The 26,918-nt window shown below is 35.3% G+C and overlaps 3 protein-coding genes and 1 pseudogene across 7 annotated transcripts; 3 read left to right on the forward strand and 1 right to left on the reverse strand.

Moving 5' to 3' along the window:
• Positions 1 to 333: 333 nt before the first annotated feature.
• On the forward strand, positions 334 to 3,651 carry LOC145586947 (uncharacterized). Its single transcript, XM_081643922.1, has 2 exons — positions 334 to 2,990; positions 3,143 to 3,651. The coding sequence occupies exons 1-2, from the start codon at positions 452 to 454 to the stop codon at positions 3,448 to 3,450; spliced, it is 2,847 nt and encodes a 948-aa protein (XP_081500048.1). The 5' UTR covers positions 334 to 451; the 3' UTR covers positions 3,451 to 3,651.
• A 400-nt stretch (positions 3,652 to 4,051) lies between these two features.
• On the reverse strand, positions 4,052 to 8,333 carry LOC145586948 (dihydrolipoyllysine-residue acetyltransferase component 5 of pyruvate dehydrogenase complex, chloroplastic-like). The gene is made up of 5 exons (XM_081643923.1): positions 7,306 to 8,333; positions 6,716 to 6,907; positions 6,486 to 6,573; positions 4,516 to 4,586; positions 4,052 to 4,417 (listed from the first exon to the last, which is right to left on the reverse strand). Exons 1-5 carry the CDS (start codon positions 8,143 to 8,145, stop codon positions 4,229 to 4,231), a joined length of 1,380 nt encoding a protein of 459 aa, XP_081500049.1. The 5' UTR covers positions 8,146 to 8,333; the 3' UTR covers positions 4,052 to 4,228.
• A 795-nt stretch (positions 8,334 to 9,128) lies between these two features.
• LOC145585881 (uncharacterized) lies at positions 9,129 to 20,007 on the forward strand. 4 transcript variants are annotated; one of them, XM_081642590.1, is made up of 10 exons: positions 9,129 to 9,515; positions 11,467 to 11,637; positions 12,277 to 12,511; positions 12,875 to 13,097; positions 13,193 to 13,379; positions 13,543 to 13,673; positions 14,068 to 14,237; positions 16,163 to 16,219; positions 16,984 to 17,062; positions 19,671 to 20,007. In XM_081642590.1, the coding sequence occupies exons 1-5, from the start codon at positions 9,195 to 9,197 to the stop codon at positions 13,293 to 13,295; spliced, it is 1,053 nt and encodes a 350-aa protein (XP_081498716.1). In that variant the 5' UTR covers positions 9,129 to 9,194; the 3' UTR covers positions 13,296 to 13,379; positions 13,543 to 13,673; positions 14,068 to 14,237; positions 16,163 to 16,219; positions 16,984 to 17,062; positions 19,671 to 20,007. The 4 variants fall into 4 exon arrangements, with proteins under 4 accessions (XP_081498716.1, XP_081498715.1, XP_081498714.1 ...); XM_081642589.1 differs by lacking the exons at positions 16,163 to 16,219; positions 16,984 to 17,062; positions 19,671 to 20,007 and adding an exon at positions 14,323 to 14,706; XM_081642588.1 differs by lacking the exons at positions 16,163 to 16,219; positions 16,984 to 17,062; positions 19,671 to 20,007 and having other exon boundaries at positions 14,068 to 14,346.
• Positions 20,008 to 21,885: 1,878 nt separating this feature from the next.
• LOC145586949 (protein SENSITIVE TO PROTON RHIZOTOXICITY 1 pseudogene) lies at positions 21,886 to 25,911 on the forward strand (annotated as a pseudogene). Its single transcript, XR_014101046.1, has 2 exons — positions 21,886 to 22,112; positions 24,162 to 25,911. The product of XR_014101046.1 is annotated as a protein SENSITIVE TO PROTON RHIZOTOXICITY 1 pseudogene (transcript).
• The last annotated feature ends 1,007 nt before the right edge of the window (positions 25,912 to 26,918 follow it).

Below are 26,918 nucleotides of genomic sequence, written 5' to 3' on the forward strand. Positions count from 1 at the left end.
TCTAGTAAGGAAATCAATAAAATTCATCAAAAACAGGAATACGTATTTATAAAATTATTCCGTAATTTTTTATTTAATTATAGAATAGGAAGTAAATCAGACTAATTTTTATACTCCGTACAATATACAAAGTACATATATACGTACATGCATGTGATGTTACTATCAGATGGGGGGCATGCAGTGACAAAATACGGAGTACTAACCAACGTGGAAAATGGTTTAGGGAAAGATAGATAGTCTAAATGTAGCACAATTCAGTCAATGCAACTTTAAATAGGGAAAATCCAAGTCTTTGCCTGATTTTTCCAAGTCAACTCAACTTTTCAAACACGCCAATACTCTTTGTGTTCTCCTTTCTTTCACTCTTACCTCTGTTTTGCTCCTCTGTTCTAATTCTTCTTTCTTCATTCTTAATTCCTCACTTCAAACACTAACACTTTTATCCAACATGAAAATTGACGGCCTGGATTTCTTCTTCTTGTTCTTCATTCTTTTCTTGAATTCGGTTTCTTCACAGCTATCTCCAACGCAGAAATCGTCCATGATCAACCTCTCCGAGCACCTTCACAGCCAAGTGTCCTCTTTCTCATGGGATACTAGCAAAGACCCGTGTACATGGACCGGTGTGGCATGCAGCAATCTCAACAACTCTGTCATTAAAATCTCTCTTTCTAGCTTGAAACTCACCAATTCCAATTTCTTACCTATTGTATGCCAAATTTCTTCTTTGGAGGTTCTTGATGTCTCCAAAAACCTCCTAAACTCAATACCAGTTGAATTTTTGTCGAGCTGTGGCGATATTTCTACGCTCAAATCAGTTAATTTCAGCTGGAACAGAGTTTCTGGTCCCCTACCTTCTTTTGAGAATGGCTTTACCAATTTAGTTGCCCTGGATTTATCTCAGAATTTGCTGAGTGGATCCATTGGGATGCAATTAAACGCGTTGGTGAGTCTCAAAAGTTTAAACCTTAGCTCAAATAGTTTCACTGGTTCCATTCCAATCAACTTCGGAGAAGTCAAGGGGTTAGAGCAACTTCAATTATCAGCCAACAATTTTCAAGGCACAATACCAGCAGAGCTTGCTGATTACAGAAATCTAACCTTTCTTGATCTTAGTTTGAATCAGCTCGACGGTGCAATTCCTAATAGAATTCAGCAGCTCCCTGATTTGGAAGTGCTAGTGTTGTCAGGTAACAAACTAAGCGGGGAGGTCCCCGATATTTTTTCCAATAACACAAGACTACAGAGATTTGCAGCCAATCGGAACGGTTTTCATGGCAGTATACCATCTGGGGTAACAAGGTTTCTGAAGAATTTGGACTTAAGTTACAATAACTTAAGTGGGTCAATACCAAATGATCTATTGTCACAACCAAACTTGCAGACAGTTGATCTCTCTTACAATAGGTTGATTGGAACAATACCTGGGAATGTGTCTTCAAGTTTGGTTCGGCTGAGATTGGGAGGCAATTTACTGCATGGAACAATTTTGCCAATCAATTTCAGTGATCTTCAGAGCTTGGTATATTTGGAGCTGGAAAACAACACCTTGAATGGAACAATACCTGTTGCTCTTTGCTCATGTCAGAAGTTAAGCTTGTTGAACTTGGCCGAAAACGAACTATCCGGAGAATTGCCAACAGAATTGGGCAATCTGAAGCAGCTTCAAGTTTTGAGTCTTCAGCTCAACAACTTTGTTGGCAATATTCCTGGTGAAATCACCCAGCTATCCAAGTTGACAAGCCTAAATATCAGCTGGAACTCGCTAAGCGGTCCAATTCCTCCTTCCATCTCAAACTTGGGAAAACTTGGATACCTACATTTGCAGGAGAACAATTTCAGTGGTTCAATACCAGAAAACATTGGCAACTTGAATTTGCTGATTGAACTCCAGCTTGGGAAAAACCATCTCATTGGGAAGATTCCACCAATGCCCCAAAATTTACAGTATTCTCTGAACCTCAGCCACAATTTATTTCATGGGCGAATCCCCAAAGCATCACTTGATCTGATGACTTCCCTGGAGATTTTGGATCTCTCCAACAACAGATTTTCTGGTGAGATTCCAGACTTTCTAACTAGTATGCTGAGCTTAACATGGTTGTTACTTGACAATAACAATCTCTCTGGAGTTATTCCAAAATTTCGTAGCACTGTCATTGTAGATACCAACGGAAATTTAGGTCTTACTTATCCACCACCAGATAGGCCAAAGACCAACCACCGGAAAATGTCAATTGCTGTCAAAATTGCAGTGGTGGTGAGTGCAGCTCTCTTTGGTGGTATGATCGCGATTCTTGGGGTTTTTCTCTCAATGCGACTACTTTACAAGGTTCATGATATAGATGTTCAGTCAAGACAGCCAGATCTTCCCGTCCCTCTGGCTATAGAAAGTCACATCTTGACAACCAATAGCACCCATAAATCAAACATTGATTTTACTAAAGCCATGGAAGCAGTATCAAACCCTTTAAACCTTGTCTTGAAGACCAAGTTTTCGACCTACTACAAAGCAGTCATGCCCTCAGGAGTAAGCTACTTTGTCAAGAAACTCAACTGCACCGACAGGATTTTCCAACCAAGCAACCAAGGAAGCTTTGGGCAGGAGCTAGAGGCTCTAGGGAAGCTGAACAGTTCAAACATCATGACTCCTCTAGCTTATACACTGGCTGCAGATAGTGCTTTTCTCATCTATGAAATGTCATTCAAAGGGACTTTGTTTGATTCCCTACATAGAAGTTCAGGAACTCTTTTAGATTGGGTGAGTAGGTGTAGTATAGCAGTCGGGGTGGCTCAAGGCCTGGCCTCTCTCCATGGATGTTCAACTGGTCCAGTTCTGCTTTTTGACCTCTCAAGCAAAACTGTCTTGCTCAAGTCATCGAAGGAGCCGCAGATTGGAGATATCGAGCTTTGTAAGGTGATCGACCCCTCAAAGAGCGCTAGCAGCCTATCAGCTGTGGCAGGTTCTGTTGGCTATATTCCACCAGGTAAAAGATCTATATATTATTCAGTCTTTCCATCTTAAATTACCTAATTTATGCATTTTGTTTTGCTTTAATATGTTTTTGGTTGGATTTTACTTTCTGTTTTGGTTGGTTTCCTATCATACTTTCAAATTGTAATTTTCTCGGGTTTACAGAATATGCTTACACAATGCGGGTGACACTGGCGGGAAATGTTTACAGCTTTGGGGTGATTCTGCTAGAGCTGCTAACAGGAAAGCAGGCAGTTAGTGAGGGGACAGAATTGGCTAAGTGGGTTCTTAGAAATTCTACACAGCCACAAAAATGGGATCGGATTCTTGACTTCAGAGTCAGTCGGACATCACCATCAGTCAGAAGCCAGATGCTAGCAGTACTCAAAATTGCTCTGGCTTGCATTAACGCCTCATCAGAGGCAAGGCCAAAGATGAAGAGTGTGCTAAGGATGTTGTTGAATGCAAGATGACCACAGCCTAGAAGAACTCAAGTTAATAACTACAGAATGTTGATTTTGAATTAGCCAGGAAATTAAGACAGCCTTGGTAATGGTTTTGTAAAATATACTTAGCTATCTTTACACATGTCAATCACTTCTAGCACCAAATTATTTTTGATACTGTTTTTAAAAGTGAAAATTATTAAACACAAAGCAATAAGTACAACTTCATATATGCAATGAATTCTCTTTAGCAGATGATTATATATTGTTTGCAGAATATTCTTCATTTTAACTGTATATCATAAGACACAAACTCAGCAAAACTGTATCATATACTCAAAATTCACAGGCGCAAAAAGTGGAATCTTCTTAATATATAGGACATTTTGCAATCTGGAACAACTAACAACATTACTTGCTGACAAAAAGGGAATTTCAATGTGAAGTAGGAACTTTTGAAACAGGGCAGCCATTATATTAGACATTATTTGTCGTTCATTAGTTCATATGGTTAAATATCTCAAATACTGCTAGAACTATCAAAAGACAATGATACATGGAACAGATTTGACAATGATGGTGGACAAACAACAATCCAGATGTTTCCGGATTCATAGGAGACCAGCAGTGGAGAAAAACACGAGCAATTCTTTCAAAAAATATTCCATCAGTAATCCAGTCATAAGCTTATAATGTATACTAAAGTCTCCACACGGTTACCAGCACTCGTAATTTGGGAAGCATCATTTGAGGACTGAATATCTCAACACTTGGAAGTTATGTATCAAATTCAGAAGGGAGTAAACTATAGTGTCAGATCCTTAGGATCCTCAATAATTTGAGCTAGAGTTTGCAAGAAAGCAGCAAGATCAGCACCATATATAACACGATGATCAGCAGTAACATTCACCTGCATCTGGTTCTTCATGCCTATCCGACCATCTTTACTGGCAACGACATTTGGTTGAGATGCACCAACAGCCATTATTGCTCCCTGGAGTATTAAGTTCACAACAGAAAATTCAATCAGTTCTGCTTCCGATGATAAAAGCTTTAAGACATTAAAAAGGGGGTCCAATTCAAAAAACTTACAGTTCCAGGTGGGAGAATAGCATCGAAGCGGTCCACACCAAACATTCCAAGATTAGATAAAGTAAAAGTACCTGAGTAAATTACCAGTATCACAATGAGAATCTCAAGATTACAAGAATAACAAATTTCTCAGATGCTTGGATATACAAGATGTACATTGCACATTAAAGACATAGATTACTGGGGTAAAAAAAAAAAAGAAAAAAAAAAAGAGAGCTTTCATAAAGGTCCTTAAATAGCAAAGAACCTAGCCTCGAGTCCACTATGCTGTAAACTACAATGTTTTCTAAATATCTGGATCATCAAATGCCATCAACATTTAATTGACCACCAAATTCCACCATACAAATTCAAACTTGAGAATAGAAGGTCAAGACATGTGTACAAAAACAATCAATCTGAATTTACAACTCTTAAACGTATTTGATAACACCATCCATTCCAAAGGAGAATGAATAATCTATTGAATGCTTACCAATCCCTATTTAACTCCATGTTCAATTTGTTCATCCTTTATAATTATCACATTGCAGCTTCATGAAAAAAAAAATAAGGGGAAAAGATGGGCTTCTGAATTTTAGAGAACAATGTTTTGAAAATTTATATACTAGCTTATACAACATGACCCTCCAAGCAACAAGAAGGCCACCCAAATTCCCAATGCTTGAATGAGATGCCTTTGGACCAAGTAGGCCTCCAAAGGCCCCTTGGAGTCCCCAAGAAACACCTCGATGTATAATCATATAGGGTCAAAAACTGTTCTCTAGAAGCCAAAATTGAAGGATATAATACACACTATCCGACCAATTTTGGGACTCGGAGTCAAAAACTCACTGAATCATAGGGGACACATACAAAGTCACATAATGTTGTTTTGAACCATATACATTCATTAGTCGGTCAAATAAAGGCCCGTGGTGGCCTTTTGCCAATGTTTGGAGGTGTATAATAAAACAGCCATACTAATTGTTTAAAGGTAAAGTAGATGATTTGAGCCGATCAAATGGTCTAACAAGGTCCGTGTGAAGCACCCTGGCCTCTTTTTTTTTTGGATCCCAAAAGTTCAAATTTGTCCCCAAGCTATAATCCATGACTAAAGTTAGGGTTTCGGTGTCGATTGTCAAATAGTCTTGGAATCGTAGGGGATGCATCTAGAGATCATATATTGTTATTTGAAACCATATTAGACCACTACTAAGCTAGTATGTCATATAGAGTCCCGTGGTGAATTTGTATTGATGAAGAGAGGTGTAAGTTTTAAACGACTAAATTGGTCGTTTAAAGGCAAAGTGGACAGTTCTAACCACCAAAATGGACTCCTAGGGTGTTGTGGTGTCTATGGGAGCAACTTCGACACATTTCCTCTTTGGGTCCGAAAAGGTCTAAAATTGACCAAAATTGAAGGCTTATAATCCAAGCTTTTGAGGCAATTTTTGGCAATTTTTCCAAAATTGAACAAAATGTGAGGGGTGTTCCCCGGGCTCATATAAGTTGGTTTGCAACCATGAAAGTTATGAATAGGTCTATAAAGTCCTAAGAATGAGTTTGTTTTAGTTATGTGATACGTCTAGAATCATGTTGCATTGGTAGTGAAGAGCCAGAAGAGATTGTTTGTTATACAAGTATACCCTTATCATCATTGGTTTTTTTTTATTATTCTGAAACTCATTATTACAGTATGTATAAACAAAATGAGGGATGTCACACAATCCAATCAAAAACACAATTAAAACTGCTGACCAAATTTCTTGCCTAATTGGTTAATCATGTCATCCAAATCATCTGGTGCCAGGCTGTGGTTCAGCAGCTTTTGACTATATACTAGACAGAACCAAGGCCCTCTCATCAAGAAATACAATCACGGGAAACTATAACAGATTGTCAACAATAGACCCTATATTCATTTGTTCCAAAGGGGATGCATTATTAGAAGACTGCTAGACTATGTGCAGAGTAATGTGACCAAGTACCTGTACTGTATTCATGAGGTTGCAACTGCTTGGCCCGAGCCTTGTCAACCAACTCCTTCCACTTTCTTGAAAGTGTGTAGATATCAAACTATGACAAAAATTTACAAAAACAATTAGATCCTTTGGCAGTTTCAACAAAACCAATGATAAATTTAGTGACTAGCAAAACTATCACCACCCATCAACCAAAAATAAAATAGTAATGGTGATCAGCTGATCACGAATTGAACCTTATCAGCATCTTGGAGCACTGGGGTAAGCAATCCACCATCCATCGCCACAGCAACCGCAATATTAATATGGCTATTGTAAGTAAAGCTTTTTCCATCTCTACAGCTAGAATTCACCACTGGATGCTTAATTAAAGCCAAAGCTGTTGCCTTTGCTAGCAATGCTGTCATTGTCACCCCCTTCGACTTCAACTAATCATCCATTCGAATCAAAAACAAACATTCAGTGATTAACTCCACTAATCAATCAATTAAACCAAGGATTATTCCGGTTAAAATACCAAAACAGTAATCACAGCATCTCATTAATTGTCTTTAAAATTAAGATAAAGAGAACATTTCATCCCATAATTCAGAGAACTAATTATCTTCAAACTAAACATAACACCTGATCATAGCATATTATTCCTCTAATCAATCAACTAAACATAGAATTTGTTCCACTAACAATCAAATGGATCAATTTGCAATATTTTCAAGTTTTAATATATTCAAAATCAATCACCCCATTAAGATTAAAACATCAAACTAAAACCTAACAATAAAATCAATGAATCAATTATCAAATTATGATTAAACTCAAAACTCACCTTCTTGTACAAAGCATCAAGAGCATCAGTAGTAATAGTATACCCAACCCTAAATGTAGGCACACTAAGACTCTCCACCATATTCCTACTCACAGCATTCTGCATTGTCGTAAACGGCACCGTTTCCCCTAACTCCACCGCCTTCGCCACCGGAGCATCCTTCGAAACAACCTTCTTCGAAGCAGCCACAGCCGCCGCCTCGACATCCTTAGCAACAATCCTCCCTTGAGGCCCACTCCCAACCACGCTCCTCAAATCAACCCCTAATTCCTTCCCCAATTTCTTCGCATACGGCGACGCCACCACTCTCTTCCCTCCCTCCGACGCAGGATGAGTCGAAACACTCAATCCTCCCTCCTTCTTCTCCTCCTTCATCACCGGATATTTGAGACTCTCCCTAATTTCCACTGCCGGAGCTGGCGGAGAAGAATTAGAAGGCGAAGCATTCGTAGCCTTAGCAATGGCATCGGCGATTTCGGCCTCGGACTCAGCAAGAAGAGCAATGGCGGACCCAACAGGAGCAGAAGACCCTTCATCAACAATAATCTTAGCAAGGAAACCATCGTAGAAGGTTTCAACATCCATGTCAGCTTTATCAGATTCAACCACAACAACGGAATCGCCCTTTGAGAGCTTATCGCCTTCGGATTTAATCCATGAGACGATTTTTCCCTCGGTCATGGTGGAGGAGAGTGCTGGCATGAAGATTTCGCGGATTTTAGCCCGGATTCGGGTTGTGGGTCGGGTTGCGAGGAGGTGAGTGGGGAGGCGTTGAGTGTGGCGGAGAGAATTGGATGATGGGAGGAATGTTGTGGTTTTCAAGTTTAGGAGGTTCGCCATTGTTGAAAGCTCTGCAATTCTTGCTCTGTATTTGTTTGTGTGATTAGAGGAGAGAGAAAGAAGAAGGGAGTGAAGAGAGTGTCGTTGTTTTTGGGTTTGAGAGAGCCTCGATTACATCGAAGAGAAAAGCAGGGGAAGGAAAGAGTTGAGCGAAACTTGAACTAACTTTCACCTGTTTTTGATCATTCTGGTTATTGCCGGGGCTTTTTTTTTTTTAATTTTTTTTATTCCTCATTTTTGCAATTTTTTTTATTTTTTTAATTTTCATATTTTATATTATTATTAATACTAATAAGTCATATAAATATAATTAAAAAAAAAAAAAAACATGTAAATATGTGATAAGTTTTTATAAACTTTAATGCTCCTTTATGTGGATGTCAACTAGCTTAGTTGGTTAAAGTCTTGGAGATGATACTTAAAACTTGTGACTAAATATTTGCTACAAAATTGTCTTTGTAGCTCTTTTTACACTTTAAAAACTTATAAATTTGTAGAATGGTAGAAAGTGTATGTGAATACGTCTAAACGAGCATAACATATTAGGTAGTTAAGGTTTTGACATGCAATTTATTCATTTGTGGTTAAGGTTTCGGATACACTTGAATAAGTAGGAAGTGTTCAAGAAAAAGCATATGACCTAGGAAGTTGATACATAGTCTATTATGAGTATTTGAAGAGTATATGAAGTTCCTAATTGACTTTAAATATGAAAAAATTGTCATGCACTTAACCACGAGATACAACATTCGAACTATAATCAAAATCACTTTACATGGTTTCTGACCTAACCCACTAGATTAATAAAGATTATTTTATATAAAATTATAAAAAGGTTATTGACAACAAAATATAGAGACCAATATAAATTAAATGAAACTCAATCCAAACGACTTAATTGTCACCTCTAAAGAGGCTAAAAAAAACCATCCTCACTTACCCGCATACCTCCCATTGGCAATTGCAAATTGCCAAGACTCACAAGTCCAAACCAAGACCAAGACCAAGACGATCCATCTTCTTATCTTGTTAGCGGGCGAAGTGAGAAAATGTTGGGAACTGCTGCACCCATCTTACAGTTACACACACCTCTCTCTTTCCCTCTCAATAACAAATGGAGCACCAAATCACCATTGAAATACAAGAAGCTCCAAGCATTTTCCTCAGTTTCTTCAAATACCCAAACAATTACTGAGCAGGTTTCTTCAATTCCTGGGAATTTATCAGGGAAAGCAAAAACTAAGGAAAGGGTATTCCTTTTGGATGTAAACCCTATTTGCTACAAGGGGAGTTCACCCAGTTTACACTCTTTTGCTCACTGGATTTCTCTCTTCTTTTCTGAAGTCAGCCTCAATCATCCTGTTATTGCTGTAATTTTCTCTTTTCTAATCTCTTTGGCTGATTCTTCTGTTGTACTGATTTTGAGCTGAGATGATTAATTTGGAATTTTGATGTTTATATTTCAATTTTATGATGGTAGGGTTAAGTTTGAGATTGTGGGTACTATTTCAATTTCAGAAATTTGGTAAAAAAGAGTTGAATTGATTGTTTTATGAATTCTATTTAAATGGTTAATGCGTTTTTTATGTAATCTTTGTTGCTTAAGAGTTTTGAGAATTATCAGATAATGTGCTTCCCCACAGAAATGTAGTGTGGCTGCAGAGTTTAATAGGAAAGACATGAATGAAGGATTACAGGAGAGTGTTAAGAATAGTTTTTATTATTGAAGGGGAGTTGGTAGTTAATTTGAGAGCTTTGGGTAGAAATTTTATTGGCTATGATTTTTATTGAAACCCAAAAAATGGTGTGCCTTAATATGTAATTTCCAAGTTCAATGCTCCCAAGTGGTGTTGTGGGAAGTATGCATCAATGTTTTACATGCATTGTGATGTTACTTGCATAATATAGTGTGTTTGAACTAGCATTGATCAACGCGCCCTTAAATTTGAGAAGAGAATGGGTATTTATTTAAGCTTGTTTGTCTAGATGAATAGATTCATGTAAGGTATATCTTGCTAAATCTGACTTTTGTTGCTAGATTGCTTTCATTTGTATAAATTTAAGCCTGGAGCTATGGCTATATGTAGAAGTGTAAGAAATAGAACAACAATATGTTTACTATGCTTTCAATGTAGATTTCGTTGCCTATTTACCGTCTCCATCAAGGATGGGTTATGCTAGAAGAGTCATAAGCTCTTTACTTCATGTTTTGATGGATACTGTGTAAATATCCAAATAAATTTTGGATCTTGATTCAAGAAACCTGGATTGTTGACTATTAGTTGTATTGGATTCATTGGTAGTCTTATTTTCAAAACATGTCAATTGATGAAACATGTCCTTCTAACCGATAAAAGGGTTAGAGGTGAAAGTAATCCTATTTGTTTGAGTGAAATGCTCATATAATTAGTGTTTAGCATTTACTTCCTCTATCCCACAATGTTTACTTAATACTGCTCCTTTTTGGGATGTCAAAAAATATGGTGAGTTGTTCATCCATTTAATTTACTTTCTCCAAAAGATGAAACTTTTTTACTGAATAATTATATGTAAGGGAGCTTATGATATTTTGTTTTCAATAGAACTATCTGTAGCAAAGAGTAATCATGGATAAAAAGTTGTACATTCATGAATAGTAGGACTCAATGTCCCAATTCGGTCGTTTTTAGCTCTATGATATGATTTTGTATGTCAGCTGAACATAGGCTTAGTTGTAAAAGCTATGAAATATTAAAGAAAGACTGAAGTGAAGGATGGGCGAAATACAACTAAGAATAAATTTATTTTGTAGAAGAAGGGGATGGTCTGATACAAAGAAGGTGGGCTTGAATACAAGGAAATGGGTATGCTACTTAGTACATGCTAGTAGTTCTTTTTAAGGTCGATTCTTCTGTAAAAATAATCTTCAATATACTCTAGGCTGTCTGTGAAGAATAAAAAACGCTTTGCACACTACGATGATATCTGGAGGGCCTATGTGCTGTCAAATATTGAACAAGGCTTGACTGACATTGAAATGGCTATTTTTGTACCATGTACATTGGACCAAGTATTGACTTTTCATGCTTACTTCATTTTGCAACCATCACTTCTAAGTAGGTGCTGCTGTAAGAAAATACTTAAGCAGTGTTTATCCTATGGTTATCTTTTATGAGACTGTATGTTTCAGAAGAAAGATGACAAATTGGCATGGAAACAACAAATAGTTTGCGTTGGAATTTGGAACACACTTTTCCTTTGTAACAATATCTTTATTGCTATGGTACTTTGTTTATGCATAAGCCGTTGATTTTTACCTGAAAAAGATTTGTTCTTTGGTAGGTACTCGATGGGGAAGGAGGTCATGAACACCGCAAACAAATATTACCATCTTATAAAGCACACAGGCTTAAATATTTGAGGCGTATATATACATCAAAGGGATTCGAACAGCTTCCAATTGGAAGGTCACTAAAACCTGTTATAGATCTTCTGAAAGACTGTAATGTGCCGGTAAGGTGAAAATAATTTTTCTTTTACTTGTTTGCACTGATTTTTCTAAATTTCTTATATGTTTGTCTGCTTCAAATCTTCTACTAGTTCACTAAAAGAAACTGTAACTTAAAGAATATCATTAAATAACATGCCCTATCCTTAGTGCAAAGTTGCATCATGCTCTCATGGCCAAACTGCCAAAGGAAAAAAAAAAAGAAAAAGAAAAGAAAAAAAGAAGGGAATAAAGAGCAAAAGTGAATGGCAACCGCTCTTGTGCTGATTTGATATTTCATATAGGTTGCCTAAGAATCTCAAGGACATCAATGTCTTCCTTTATACCTGGCTCTTTGGCTCTTCTCAGTCCCCTTCTTTTGGGCGGGGGTTGTGTGTGTCTTAGGTGCCTGGGTGGTGGATTGATTAGTGATGGTGTAGCTTGATTCTCTTACTCCCTCTTTTATTCTCTGCTGGTTTCAGTTAGATATTATTTAATATCTTAGACTTAGAGTAATATTAGGCTTCAAATCTGTAAACAATAGAACTGGAGGATTAGTGTTGGATTTCTCAATGAGGTTATACAGGACACACCTTATGTTCATAAGGTTTCTGATCCTCTATGCCTATTATTGCTAATTTAACTTAAACATTAATGTCATACAGGTCTTGAAACTTGATGGTCAGGAAGCAGATGATGTTATTGCTACCCTTGCTAAAAAAGTCTTAGATAGAGGAAAAAGGGTGGTCATTGCTTCACCTGATAAAGATTTCAAACAATTGATTTCAGAAGATGTGCAACTTGTTCAACCATTGCCTGAGCTCAAAAGGTGGTCCTTTTATACACTGAAGCATTATATTGCTCAATATAGCTGTGACCCGCAGTCTGATCTAAGTCTACGTGAGTTTTCTGATCTAAGTCTACATTAATTTTGCAGAATAATTTACTATTATACAGGGCCAGGAGGACCAGGACACATGTTTCTAAAATATTGTAGATGTATATGGAACTGAAATTTTAAAAAAATTTCACTTACAGAATAAAGAGCACTATTTAACTATCTAAAAGGAACACTGCTAGACTTTGTTAGTAAATTTTTCTGAGTCTGCTGGTTATTCTTTTTTACGAAGTATACAATTTCAGAACATGTTTACTTTAGACTTGACTGACACAAGTATAATCATCAATATGAATTTCGTCTCAGATAAGTATTCTTTTGGGTTTGGCTTACTAATATTTTCTGAAGGAGTTCCATTTTTGTAGGATGCATTATTGGCGATGAAGTTGATGGTGTTCCTGGAATCCAGAATCTGGTTTCAGGATTTGGTCGGAAGACTGCTCTTAAACTCATTAAAAAACATGGATCTCTGGAGAATTTATTGAATGCAGCTGCTGTGAGAACTGTTGGAAAGCAATATGTCCAAGAAGCCCTAACAAAATATACATTTGAGCTTAGAAGGAATCACCAAGTTCTTTCCTTAAGGAGGTGAGTTGACTCACGACAATACTATATAGTTATGTATATCTTTTGATTGCTGTAGAAGTTAGATCTTAAAGATTGATCATATGGCTTTATTCTAGGGACATTGATGTGTTTCTTAAAGAAGAGTGGTTATCCAAAAGAGACACAACAAATGATTTGGTTACCATAACAAATCTGAACAACTTGTTGAGAGGAAGCTAAATCCTCAATTCTCAGATGTAGGATCCTGCTTATCGATATGGTAAATTCGAGTATGCAAGTATAAGCTGTATATCCATATTTAAGGTTTGTTTTATTCATCGTTTTAGTGGATCCCCCCCCCCCCCCTTCACACACACACACACACACACACACACACACAAATCCACACCCTTAAGTGAAGTGTTGATTGAATTTACCAATGTTGTAATTGCTTATGTTCTGTCTCTAAAGAATTTGATTCCTGCAGGTGAGAGGGTGCTTGAGTAATTTATTGCTGTACCATTCTTGCCATCTGTCCTGTGACAAGACCTGCTCGGGTAATCCAAATGAAAAAAGATGATGATTTCCATGATGGCATGAGAGAAGATAAACGGATCGGTGAGATCACAATCTTTTAACATATATATTGGCCTGCTAATGCAGTTGCAACTGGAGCTTAAAAGTTCACTTTTAACTTCTGAGTAAATTTGATTTTTGCTCTATGTTACTTGCACTATTTTGTCACACCTTAAGTACCCATTACAGATCCTCGGCATTCCAACAAAGGCATAAATTCATTTAGATCAAACGCAAATATATATTTTTGTGTTCTTATGTTACAGATTTTAAAAAGCTGGCCCTTGCATGCTGTTCATTTTACTTCATTTACAACGTGAACAGAAATAAAAGATGGATAATGTGTTTGTGCTATCAGTCTATCACCAGTCATATTAATTCCCTTCACTATCATGCATTTAATATGTATTTGTATTCTTCTTAATTGTTGCTGTAGGTGTTGCCCGTTGTCCATGTATTGCTTAAAGCTTAACAATCAACAACCAAAGATCAAGAAAATCTTTTGCAGCCCTCCTGTTTATGCGTTACTGCAACCGGTCTAATCCTGAATTCGTTGTCATATATCTGTTGCTTACTTCATTGGCTCGATATGTATCAAGCACAGGGGTATTTTTCTGTTTGCTCAAAGTCATCTTTGTATATCCTCTTTGGCATTTTCGATACTCGTTCAGATGTCTTCTATTTTGTGCAGTTGCGAAGTTGGAAAATTTTTATATGAGATTTGGATGGTGTAGTCGTGGAAAAATATGTGGTATATATGTTTGCATGCGGCTCCCGTGGACATCAAAAATTCGTCATTGCAAATGTCATTTTTGGGAAGGACTAGTCATATTATTCATTTTTGGGTCCATTGCTTTTACAAAAATGTTTGTTAGGGCTTCATTTTCATCTTTTCATCTCATATTGGATGGAATTTTGGACCTACCATTTTCTGGTTGAAGATACTTTAAGAATGGCAATGAAAGATAGTACACTGTGTGATGGTTATAAAATTACTTCTCATTTTAGGCTAGTCTAGCCATGTATGGTTATAGATTGGGCAAAAGGTGTGACCGCCTTAATGGGATAATTGATTAGAATCCACATGAAATTTTAGGGTTAGCTGTTCTTTGTTTTGGGGCTAAACAAGATTGATTTCAAATGAAACTTTAGAATCAGAATCACGGAATTACTTGTGAAAGTTATGTTAACTTAATTTGACCCAAAAGCAACCCGAAAACCAATTTATACCATACTCGAATGTACTTAAATCCATTATGAACTTACTCAGCCTAAAATGACTAGGCTAATTCGATTGGAAAATATATTTAATTGAAAAGTTCTCTATTAAGCTAAAGTTCACGATCAAGTTCAATATGTGGTCAGAATAATAACTTGACTTTTCACTTGCTTGAAGAGTTTTGTATCTTACTTTTTTCAAAGATAGGCTAAAAAAACTAACATCGTACTTGTGCTACTAATCTCCCACCGAAGTTTGGCAATTGGCTGGGTATGCTGTAGATAGTTTTAAAGTCCTTTTTTCAGTCTCTTTCAGTCTCCAATTGAATTGAGAATGACCTAAGCAAGGAGAAGATGCAACAACTAACAAAAAATACTTCGTACTATATCAAATAATCCCCCCTTCAACAATAATAAAACCCTTCCCACATTAATCATCAAAGTGGAGTGTGGACATATTACAAAGTATGCATCATCTTTTCTGTAATTTAAAAAATTTTAAAGCAAAGTGACAAAAGTGGGTTATAATTATTTGGAGTTTTTTGGGTGGAAAAGTTAGAGTTTTATGTTTGAGCAAGTTTTAAATTGAGTTTGATTATATGATATTTTCCATTTATAAAAACAGTCATTGCCTAATCTATATACTTGTATTAGTTGTACTAGTATATTGTTCTTAATTTGCTTCCACAACTGAAATTTATTTATTGTGACTAATTAATTAAGTAATTACGCCATATACTAAATGTTGTTAAACCCTATTTATTATTCTTAACAATCACTTACCAATCATAATTCATAAGGGATTATTATCTAAAACTGAAATGTTGTTAATTTCTAATTTTTATTAAAGATGTAAGTATTTCAATTAATGAATTGCAAATTTTAATTTAAACTTACTAAAAAAAAAAGTATGAGCAATTTTAAGTTAAATTTAGGACAAACTTTTAATAAAACCGGGTTTTCACTAATGTACTGAAAATCACAACAAGGAAGTGCAAATTGGGTTGCCCAATTTGGGCTCACACGTGTAAAAGAAAAAAAAACAAAAAAACTTTTTTATTTTCTCTTTCCTCTTCATTCTGCTTCTCTTTCTCTGATCTTTTTCTCTCTCTTCTACTTCTCTTCTTCTCTTGCTTTTGGCGATTTGCATAAATTCGTTGTTGCTACTTCAATTTCTCTCTCTTCGATCTTTAATTTCTTCACTTTGAAGTTGATTGTTGCTGATTTCAGGTTTGTTTACTCAATTTTATTTCATTTTATATAGTTTTAAGTGTTTTGATTTTTAGGTTTTCGTTGTTTTGGATTTTTTGTAGTTTTTGCAATAGTGAAGAAGAAGAGTTTGGTTTCTGGTGATGATATTGTTGCTCTAGGTTAGTATTTGTTCTCCTTTTCACAATTTTTTTTTTTTGTTCAGTTTGTGCTATGTTTGTTTGATTGTGCGTTTTAATCACTTGCTTTTGCTTAGATTAGGTTTATTTTGGGAATTGCCTACTAGGTGTTTGTAAAATTGTCCAAATGAAAAACTGCATGTTCATAGTAGTACAATTAGTCATTTATTGTGAGGGCTTGAAGAATCATGTTGAAATGTGAGGGCTCGTTAATGCTCTTATGTTGCTGTGTTGCTAGCTATTTAGCCTTTTGAGCTATATTGTAGGCTATTTACTGATTTGGCAGTAGACAACCTTAATCATTTTGAGCTACTCGTATAGATTGTGAAGAGTAGCATTTATTGTGATCAAACACAAATTCAAGAGTCATGGCCCATGAACTCCCTTATTGTGTTCACATCTCAGACTTTAGAGTGGAATATTAGTAAGTGTATCCATATAATATGGCTTCTTTGTTATAGAGTTTATGTTGGGTATCTCTCCCCACTCTACATCCCCTGACACATCCATCATTTACCCTAAAACCTTTCTCTCAGCCGGATTAGCATTACTTAACTTATAGCTATTTTCTTTGAAGCACTCTCCCTAATTTTTGTGTGTCTATACACATTAGTGTGTCTTAGTAATTGTATTATGCCAGATTAAAAAAATTTCTGTTGTGATGTTTTTTTTTAATTAATTGGTAGGATCTATCAAAGGTTTTCGTTATAATAGAGCTGAGAAAACAGTAAATAAAATGGATGCAGGAGGAAAAAAGAAGTTGAAAGGTGAAGGAAGTACATCCAAGGGAAATAAAAGGAAGAGGCATGAAAAAGAGGATGACGAGTAAGATTTTATGTTTTAGAATATTGTATATTTGCTATACTTTTGTGAATGGAATTGTGACTTTTGTAAGAGTATAGGTAACTTTGATTAATTATGTTTTTATGTGATTTTTGTATCAATATATTAAGTGTTACTTTTGTGAGTATATATTTCACTTTTGTATACAAAAATGACTCAAAATGAGACTTGAATCAGTGAATATGATATTCAAATAGAAAAAGTAGTACCTGCTCAATTGCAAGAGCCATAGCCTGGTCTTGGTCAGTGTATGGAGGTTGGAATTTTATTCTCCATAGATTTTTTAAAGGTTTCAAGCAACCACACAAACGACTCTGTTTTTTCATTGCCTATGAATGCACATGCAAACATACAATTTTTCCAATGGTTATCTATTCCAACAAAAGGAGCACATATAAGGTTATACCGATTTGTTCTGTATGTTGTATCAAATACAAGAACATCTCCGTATATTTTGTAATCCTCTAACATCATTGCATCTCTCCAAAAAATGTTGGAAATTCTACCTTTTGTGTCGAATTTCACTCTAAAATAGAAGTTAGGATCTTCTTTTTGTTCTTCGATCAGAATGTTCACTAATGTCTGAGCATCTCCGGCCTCTATTTGTTCCATTCTTAGTCTTGAGCAGAAATTGAGGTGATCTACAACACTATGCCCCAAGTTTTCTTCTCCATTAGCTTCTGTACACATGTAATTATATGTGTCCATTGTTGAAAGTCCAGCAGATTTCATTGTTTTAATTGCTTCTGCCTTTTCTATTGTTACTTCTCTCTCAGATCGATGCAAATAATGCCACTGCTTTCTTGTTAGTTCATGATTATGCTGTAACACATGTGACACCACCTTAAATTTTCCATCATCATTCATTTTTGCTCTTAGGCTTGCCTTGCAGTTAGTTCTTGTAATGGAGACTTGTCGTGGTTTTCTTTGTTTTAAATCTTTGTTATCTTCATCAACCATTAGAACCATATTTGTCTTCTTTGCAGCAGTATGTCTTTTTCCTTCCGCAGAACACACATAGTATTTCTCTGTGACTATACGTGTGTGTAAGCGGTACCTTGTTGTATGCTTTCTTATTGAAAATCCCACTGTAGAAGCATGTAGACTGTACAAGTCATAAATTTCTTGATAAGTGTCTCTTTCCACTCCAACTAATGATCCTTCCATATCTAAACCAGTGGTATCTATTGGTTTTGGATTTGTATCTGTGCATTAGTAGAATAAGAGATATTAGTAACTTCTGTATTAATAAAGGTAACATTTGTAAAGATATTAGTAACATTCATGAATGAATATTCTGCAGCCCACCTTGCTCAATGCTAGTGATTCAAAATCTAAAATAATGTCAACCATAGAGTTGCAATTGAATGTAATGTGACTTTTATATCTAAGCACTGTTAGTGATCTTGCATTTGAGAGAAGACATAATATAAATCAGAGTAGCATCATTAGCATGTAATATTTGTTAAGGAAGACTTCTAAATGCAAGGATTTATCCAATGACATAACTACAGAAGGTGTTTACTAGAAAATAAGTTCAAGGCTGAGTGATTAATGTTCAGTTGATTCACTTGTTAGATTAATCCGTGTTGGTTGAAGGCAGCATCTTGGATCAATGTGTTTAGCTACGAGGTTCAGTCCTGTCCACTGGTTGACAGTGGCTGTAATGGTGGCTTGTTTATTGTACTGAGTTCTTTTAGTCGATTTATTATTTTATAGAAGAACACAAACTTCCAAGCCTTTGTATGGCAGACTTAGAAGTAGGGGCAGACTTAGAAGTAGAACATGAGCTAGCAATGGGAAAAATTTTCAAATCTTGGCCTTTTGTTTTATATATTTCATATTACTGCAAGGCATATACTTTGCATTTCATTGATAATTGTCGTTCAGAAACAACATATGTTTAAGTTTAGCTTCACACCTAGACCACATTTTGGGATAACATAACAGAATTTCTCTTATACTATATTCTTAAGAAGTTTATTGCAGCAGTGAACATCACTTAGGTAAAAGCCTGATTGAAATGATCTTGGCCTTTGATATAGTCAAATGACTTTTCAAAAGAATTTTTCTACCTTTCAGTTCAATAAGAAAATGTCATTGCTTCGCATTGTGAGAATATGCATATAGTCTGTTATGCGTGATGGTTTTGCAATTATTCACAATATATGTAACTTTTCCCATAATATATGTAACTTTTGCCATAATATATGTAACATTTATAGAATTTTACCTTCATCTTCATCTTCATCTACTGGTTGTCCTTCTTCATCTAATGTGTTCGGAATAACTTGATCTTCATCGTCTAATGTATTTGAAACACCTTGATTTTCAATATCTGCATTAATTATTGAAAATTAAATCAAAAATTTAAGCAAAAACAAACAATAGGTTAGTATTTGTTTAGATTTTTACCTTGTATTTGAATTTCTGGAACTTTTGAGTTTTGAATGTTATCATCATTAAACTGATCGAGATCATCAACGAAATTCTCTGCTTCACATTCTCTGAATGTTTGATTGAGGTCGAAACTCCATGTTTTCTCTGGATGTTGCGTTAATGGTGGTTGATTTTCTCTTTGTAATTGCAGAAATTCGCGCATTAGGTTTTCGTAATTGGACGATCTGGAGGTTTCCGGCATTATTGATCGAAAATTGGAGTTTTCTCTCTCCTCCATGGTTGTTTGGTGAAGGAGTTTTGAATCTGGAAAATTGGAGTTTTCTCTCTCCTCCATTGTTGCTTGCTGAAGGAGTTTTGAAGGAGATGTTCGTTATTTTGGAAAAAGGAAAAAAAAAAACACTGTTCACACGTGCGAAAATCCGTTGTTCAGTATTTTACTGCACACCGGTTGTATGTAAAAGTTTTTGTAAATTTAGAATGAATAAAACTTGACAATCCAACCCAATCCAATGTTTGATTATCTTCAATCTCCATGACTATTGGTCATTTATGTCATTATGCAATTGTGTCTGGTCGAAAAAGAGCAAACGACAAAAGTTAACCAAAATAATTCACTACTCCCTCCGTCCCTAAATTACATTCCTTTTTGGAAATTTACACGGGAATTAAGGAGAGAAGAATAAGACAAATAACAATAATTAGATAATGCAATGGGAAGTACAAAGATGGATTAGTTATTACTCATGTCATCAATCCTTTGCAAAAAAAAAGGACCAATCACGTGCTCCTAATTAAAAATTTTTAACCAATCATATTCATTGTAATTTGGGACAAGGATTATGAGTGAGATTAAGTAAAGATGAGTGAAAAAACATTAAATATAAAACAAAAAAAGAGAGTTGATTTACTAAAAAACCTACCAAAAATAGAAAGGAGGAATGTAATTTTGGAATACCAAAAATAAAAAGGAGGAATGTAATTTAGGGATGGAGGGAGTAAATTAATATAAGTAGGTTTAATTAACTTCTGATTAGCTTAAGGCTGGACAGTATTAAATTGTTAACTTTGACTTTGCTTCCTTCCAATCTATACTTAGTATTTAAAAACACAAACCAAAATTGACACATGTCATCATTCTTTCTCACCTTTCTTTATTCATTCTCCCTCCTTATGTTTTCAAAAAAATTCTCTCTTCATCTCCCCCTTTATTTCTCAATAACTTTTATATTTTGTAATCTTTATTTTAATTCAATAACAAATTAAATTTCCTAAACCTTCTCCTCTTCTCATTATTCCATCTATCAATTCAATTTATTCACATTCATAATTCATTTCTTTAATTTGACCCCTTATCTTCCCCCTCTTCTTATATAAATACAAATTTTCAATAAAGATTTTTTCACACTCATTAAGTTTCAAAAACTAAAAAATTAGTATATCTCTCAAAATTCTATGTGAAATTTCTACAACAATGAGGATGATGATTGAAAAGGGAAATATTGAGGTGGCAAGAATACTACGGAAATTCCATAGGATGACATTGTTTGCGTGTCATGGGGCTTTAATTTTGAAGATATTAAGCGCAATATAAGAGACATATATTGGTAAAGACTAAAGAAGAATATCATGTCTTCACATTTGATGTAAAAATTGTAAATTATAATTAATAAGTGTTTGGTATTTACAAAGTAGTTTTTTATACAAATTGTTGATTAATATATCATGCGATAGAGATATGATTTTATATATGATTTTAAGCCATTTTTTCTACAACTATTAGTCTATTACCACAAATTCATAAAATATTATAATATGTCAAAAGACGATAAAATAAATTCATTCAAATAATTTGTAAAAGGGTTTTTTTTTTTTTTTCACAAGATAATTTGTAAAGTTTCAAATAAATATATAACTTAAGCATAACCCGTGCGTAGAACGGGTCCAAAAGCTAGTTAACTTCAATTGTTCATCGATTCTCCCACTCTGAACCTTCCTCGCAGGTGGCATAGCTTCCTAGCAACCTCCAAAGATCATAACTTTTACATATATTTTTCTTAAAAAATTGCTCTTTTTTTTTTTTTTTTTTTTTTTCTTCCAATAATTAGAATATCAACTATTAAGTGGGAAATCAACTCAGATTTCAAAGATCAAAACTTTAATCATCTGGGTAAAAAAAAGTTTATCCCTTTTTTATTTTTTACTTAAAATTTTGTTTTTATATATAATCGTGAATCATGAATTCATGATGATCATGTTTATGAGAATGAGACCCACCAACAAACGGTAGTGATTGAGACTTGGACTTGATATAGTGGAAAATTAACGGTGATGATCAAATAATTGACTCATCTTGGTCCCACATAGTGTATTACTGTTGCTTGGGGCGGGGGGACTACCATAAAATGCTGCCAAATTGCTATAATACATTGAATCCCTTTTTATTTTATTTTTATTTTTATTTTTATTATTAATATTTATTTATCTATGGTATTGATTTGTTTGGTGCTTATTTAATTGATCTAGTTGAACTTCAATTCCTCTTTTCAACATCTGGGTAACTTTCTCTCTCTTATTTGGATGGAAATTAGGGCTCTGAGCTGACAAAAAGGATTCTTTGGCAACCCTAAATCTGGTGAGTTCTGTTTTCTTTTTACTCCTTATACAAAAGATGATTTTTTATTTTTTTTCATAAAGTTGATTTATATTATCTATTAAATTGTTTGATGTACTTGCTTTAAGTTCAAATTCTGGAATTTTGTGAAGGGGAAAGATCTGTGATGTTTATTTTTGTTCACTTAATTGCTGACATTCTTGAAATTGTGTGTTTTTTAATTGTGGGTTGACCTTTAAATTTCATATAGATTGTATCTTAATTAAACTTTTGCCTAAGTTTTTTATGATTTTGGAAGGACTTATATATTATATGCTTAATAGAAAATGGTTCTGGATGTTGAGGCCATAATTTAGTGATCCTTTGTATTTGTATGTTGTTTAAAAATTGCATCTCTGAATGTCTTTGATTGGTTAGGGGTAAGGTTGTGCACATCTCTGTGGCCCCGTACTTGCATCATGGTTCAAGAGTATCTGTGTAGGGTGGTGGTTGTACTTGTATGACACCTTTTCTTGCTGCAGGAATTGGGCTTTTCCTTTGATTTCCAGACATTTTGGTTGTCTTTTCTTTAATCTATATTATGGTAAACTGGCCGGATCTAATTTCAATGATGACAATTATAGTATAAAATGCTGAACATAACCATAAGAAAGCATAGAGAAGATGAAAATCCTTCAATATGAGGGATAAACCACTAATAATGGAGAGAGTAAACCACTAATAATGGATAGAGTATACTATTTAAGAGTATTTCTGTGAATATCTAGTATGGATGGGCTAGATGGCTAGGCTCAACCAGGTTGGTTCTGCAGTTGAAATCGGTCATGGGTGTAACGAGTAGCAGCCTGTTGTTGGCCCTTGTTGCCTTTTATAGATTTATTCCCATGTGCTGGTATTGCTTTGATGCCTATTACTGACAGATCGTGATTCTTACTGTTCAAATGTTATCAGTCTCTCACAGAGTTTCAGGATTTTGAAGATATGTTGGGTTTGGTTGAAAGATAAGGCAGAGCTTGGATACAAAGCCAGAAATTTTTGGGGTGGGGAAAGGGGACTTGGGGGAATGGGGGTGGGGAATTGTGTTGATTAATAAGTTTGACTTTACTTGATGAAGACTAATATGCTATAAAATTTTATATGGCTGATATCTCATGACAAATTTACAGACCAATCCTAAGTTTGAACCGCCATCTTTTCCCTGGTATAGCAAGATTAGCTACCCAGAAGAATTGTGCTTATTCTTCCATAAGACATAAGAGTGATGGAATACTGTAGATTGTGGCTATTGTGTAAGTGAAACGTGATATTATTGGAGCTTAGAGATAATGGAGAATAAAGGAGGATATCATGATTTTTTTTTTCTTTTAGTGTTTTAAACATGAAAGAAGTGCAATAATTGACATGATTTTTTTTTTTTTAATTATTATTATTTTTTTTAATCACATGGAGAATATTTAAAAAGAGAATATATATAAAAGGCTGATATATGAGATAAGTTTAACTTCATTTGGACTGCAATTATCTACCCACCTAATCTTTGTAATTGTTGAGAGTTAGAAGTGCATAACAAGATGATCAAATCTTTGAATGACATTTTTTTTTTTTTTTTTTTTTTTGAGGACATCTTTGAATGACAATTATAAATATAGAGCAAGTCTTTTTGCTTAAGGATGACCTTTAGTTTTTTTAGCTGCGTTGGCTGATAAGAATTTTGTGCTCTTTTGCTTACCAGATGTTATCAGCAGTTGAACTACTGAAATGCTTGATATATATCATTTTACGTAGCATCTTTAGGCTTTGTACATATTTTATTGTTGCTAGTGCAGTATGATGCTGGATATCATATATCATTCGAAGTATATCAGTGGATAAAAACAAGGGTTGCCTTTTGACACTTTGTCACGACTTTTTTCTGTGTTCCCTGATGTTGTCTATTACTATGTTAAATGGAAGTGGTCGATTTTTTGATCTATTCAAACACTTTCACTGTTAATTTTACTCCCAATCTGTGTGGACATGCAGTTATTGTTCTTTCACTGGAATAATAATGTTTTTATGTGGTTATTCCAGGTTTGGCCATCTGTTAAATTTGTACCTGATTAGGATTTGAAAATGGACGTTAAAGATAGGCCAAATTCAGAAAATTGGACTGAGCCTTCAACTTTTGGGAATGAAGTGCAGCAGAATGCATCCCTGAACAATCAACCGTTCACCAATTTTACTTCTCAGGAACCGTCAAAGTGGGAAGATCCTTCTATACTTGATTATAGCATGAGGATAGATTCTTCATTCTCCAAATTTAACCCACCTTCAGAGAACTCATCTTTGCTTGTTGGCAATCTAAGTAACCAGGGCAAAATTCCAAACCAAGACGGGGCTCAAATGAATCAGATGCCTGATGGAAGTAACTTTGATCCTAGAGCAATGCTTAATAATCTCTCTTTCTTGGAACAAAAAATCCACCAACTTCAAGAGCTAGTTCATATGATCGTTGGCCGAAAAGCTCAAGTTCCTGGCAACCAAGAAGAAGTTCTTATTCAGCAGCAGCAACAGCAGCTCATCACAGCTGATCTTACTTCAATTATAGTCCAGTTAATATCAGCAGCTGGTAGTCTACTTCCATCAATGAAGCATAACCTCTCTGCTGCTAATTCTAGCTTGCTTCTTAATAGGACCCTTTTTCCCTCAGCAACAACTGTTGGTACCAGTATGATGTCGCAAAACAACATAAGGCAAGTAAAACAAGCTGTTGGTGAAGTTAAACCAGTGGAGCAGTCAAACCAGGTGGAGGTTACGGCCAATTGTGTATCTGAAATGAACTGCAACAACATGGAAGAAGATCATGAACTAAAAGATGATGATGATGGCAAGGAAGAAGAGCATCTTCCTCCTGGATCATATGAGATCTTGCAATTAGAAAAGGAAGAAATTCTTGCACCCCATACCCACTTCTGTACCATATGTGGGAAGGGTTTCAAAAGAGATGCTAACTTGAGGATGCACATGAGAGGTCATGGGGACGAGTACAAAACTCCGGCTGCCCTGGCAAAACCCAACAAGGAGTCTAGCTCAGAAAAGGTGCTTTTGAAGAGGTATTCCTGTCCTTTTGTAGGTTGCAAAAGGAATAAGGAGCATAAGAAGTTTCAGCCTCTGAAAACTATTTTGTGTGTGAAAAATCATTACAAGAGAACTCACTGCGACAAGAGTTATATTTGTAGCAGATGCCATACCAAGAAATTCTCTGTTATTGCTGATCTCAAGACCCATGAAAAGCACTGTGGCAGGGATAAATGGCTGTGTTCTTGTGGAACAACTTTCTCTCGAAAAGACAAGCTTTTTGGGCATATTGCTCTTTTCCAGGGTCATACTCCAGCCATTCCCTCTGAGGAACATAAAGGAACATCCGTGCCATCGAGTCTTTCAGATAACAGTGAAACAACAAACATTGTTGCAAATATGGGTTTTAGCTTTGGCTCCAATGGTACTAATGAAAATGGTGCACAGATTATGATGGATGGAAAGGGAAATGTTGATGATCCTTTCTTCTCTCTGCTAAATTACGAATATAGTCTTGGTGGGCTTCAAGATTTTCCACTTACCAATTTTGACGATTCACCAAGTTCTTTTTCGTTCCTCAATCCTGAAGAAAAGGAGGGGATGATGTGTGTCAGTAACGACGTACATTAGTATTGGTTGGCGTTTTTAAGTTTTTTGTGCAGAGGAGCTTCTATCATCCTGTCTTGTTTTCAAATTGGATGGACTCAAGCTCCTGTAATTGCTTAGCTTAAATAAATGCTTTATATATGATCATTGCACATTACAGATGTGTCTGCTGCATTCTTTCATTTTTTTTCTGAAAGGATGCTTCATTCTTTCATTAATTTGGCTTCAATCTAATGTTGGGAGTCGCTAATGGGATCTAGCAAGCTAAATGATTGCCTAGCTACTACCATCCTTCCATAGTTCCATATGATCTTAAAGGTTTCAAATACATGATATAGAATAATAGAAGTGATTGTAAATTACAGTTTAGTAACTATCAAAATGTTGAATCGGAAATTTAGGCTTCTGTATTGCAGTTTGTTTAATAAGAAACTGTGAATTATGATGCATGGTCATTTTCATTTCCTCAGACCTTTCATATTCTCCAAGACTTCTGAACTACCAGGCATCAGTCCGCAGCAACATCGCAATGAGATAGCTGTGAGTTAGGTCTAGCCAAGCCACAACCAATGCACCTCTGTAAAGTTACTCGTAAAAAAAAAAAAAAAAAAAAAAAAGTTGAAAAGTACAATAAATAACCATTTATTTTTCTTTTTATTACGTAGTATTTATTTTTAGTGTAGGAGAATAGGAGAGCCACGTTTTGATAGTACTTAGTTATGTGGAACACCGCACCATTATTTATTACGAGTTAACAACAGCCAAACATTTCGTGTGAATGGACCATCATACCCTTACTACTACACCACCGCCTTTCCTCTTACCACCCCCTCACCAGCAACCCACCACCTCCTCACCAACGGGAGGGTTTTTTTAATATTTTTTATTATTCAAGGCGACCAACCCATTGGCGACCAAAACTGGTTGCTGGACCGGTTTTGGTCGCTAGTTGGGCCATGGAGATGCCGTTTTGGTCAATGGTTCAACTGATTTTTTTTTTTTTTTTTTTTGGTCTTGAATTCTTGATCAAATTCAGATTGACGAACTAAAAACATTGTACGAACCTTACCGTATGTCCGTATTACAGAAGACCAGAAGTCATATGAATTTCGCAATATTATGGCAATCATTGAGAATTTAAGAAAATCAGTGTTTTTTTTTTTT

Source organism: Chenopodium album, chromosome 16 (genome assembly GCF_948465745.1).
Source record: "Chenopodium album chromosome 16, dcCheAlbu1.1, whole genome shotgun sequence".
NCBI lineage: Eukaryota > Viridiplantae > Streptophyta > Magnoliopsida > Caryophyllales > Amaranthaceae > Chenopodium > Chenopodium album.

Bases quoted from the DNA above. Each gene is read 5' to 3' on its own strand.
- LOC145586947 (XM_081643922.1), top strand. From the start codon at position 452: ATGAAAATTGACGGCCTGGATTTCTTCTTCTTGTTCTTCATTCTTTTC. The intron at 2,991-3,142 runs GTAAAAGATCTA...TCGGGTTTACAG, and splicing joins TGTTGGCTATATTCCACCAG to AATATGCTTACACAATGCGG.
- LOC145586948 (XM_081643923.1), bottom strand. From the start codon at position 8,145: ATGGCGAACCTCCTAAACTTGAAAACCACAACATTCCTCCCATCATCC. The intron at 6,908-7,305 runs GTGAGTTTTGAG...ATGGATGATTAG, and splicing joins TTGATGCTTTGTACAAGAAG to TTGAAGTCGAAGGGGGTGAC. The intron at 6,574-6,715 runs GTTCAATTCGTG...TTTTTGTCATAG, and splicing joins TGCTCCAAGATGCTGATAAG to TTTGATATCTACACACTTTC.
- LOC145585881 (XM_081642590.1), top strand. From the start codon at position 9,195: ATGTTGGGAACTGCTGCACCCATCTTACAGTTACACACACCTCTCTCT. The intron at 11,638-12,276 runs GTAAGGTGAAAA...AATGTCATACAG, and splicing joins TGAAAGACTGTAATGTGCCG to GTCTTGAAACTTGATGGTCA. The intron at 13,098-13,192 runs GTGAGTTGACTC...GCTTTATTCTAG, and splicing joins CAAGTTCTTTCCTTAAGGAG to GGACATTGATGTGTTTCTTA.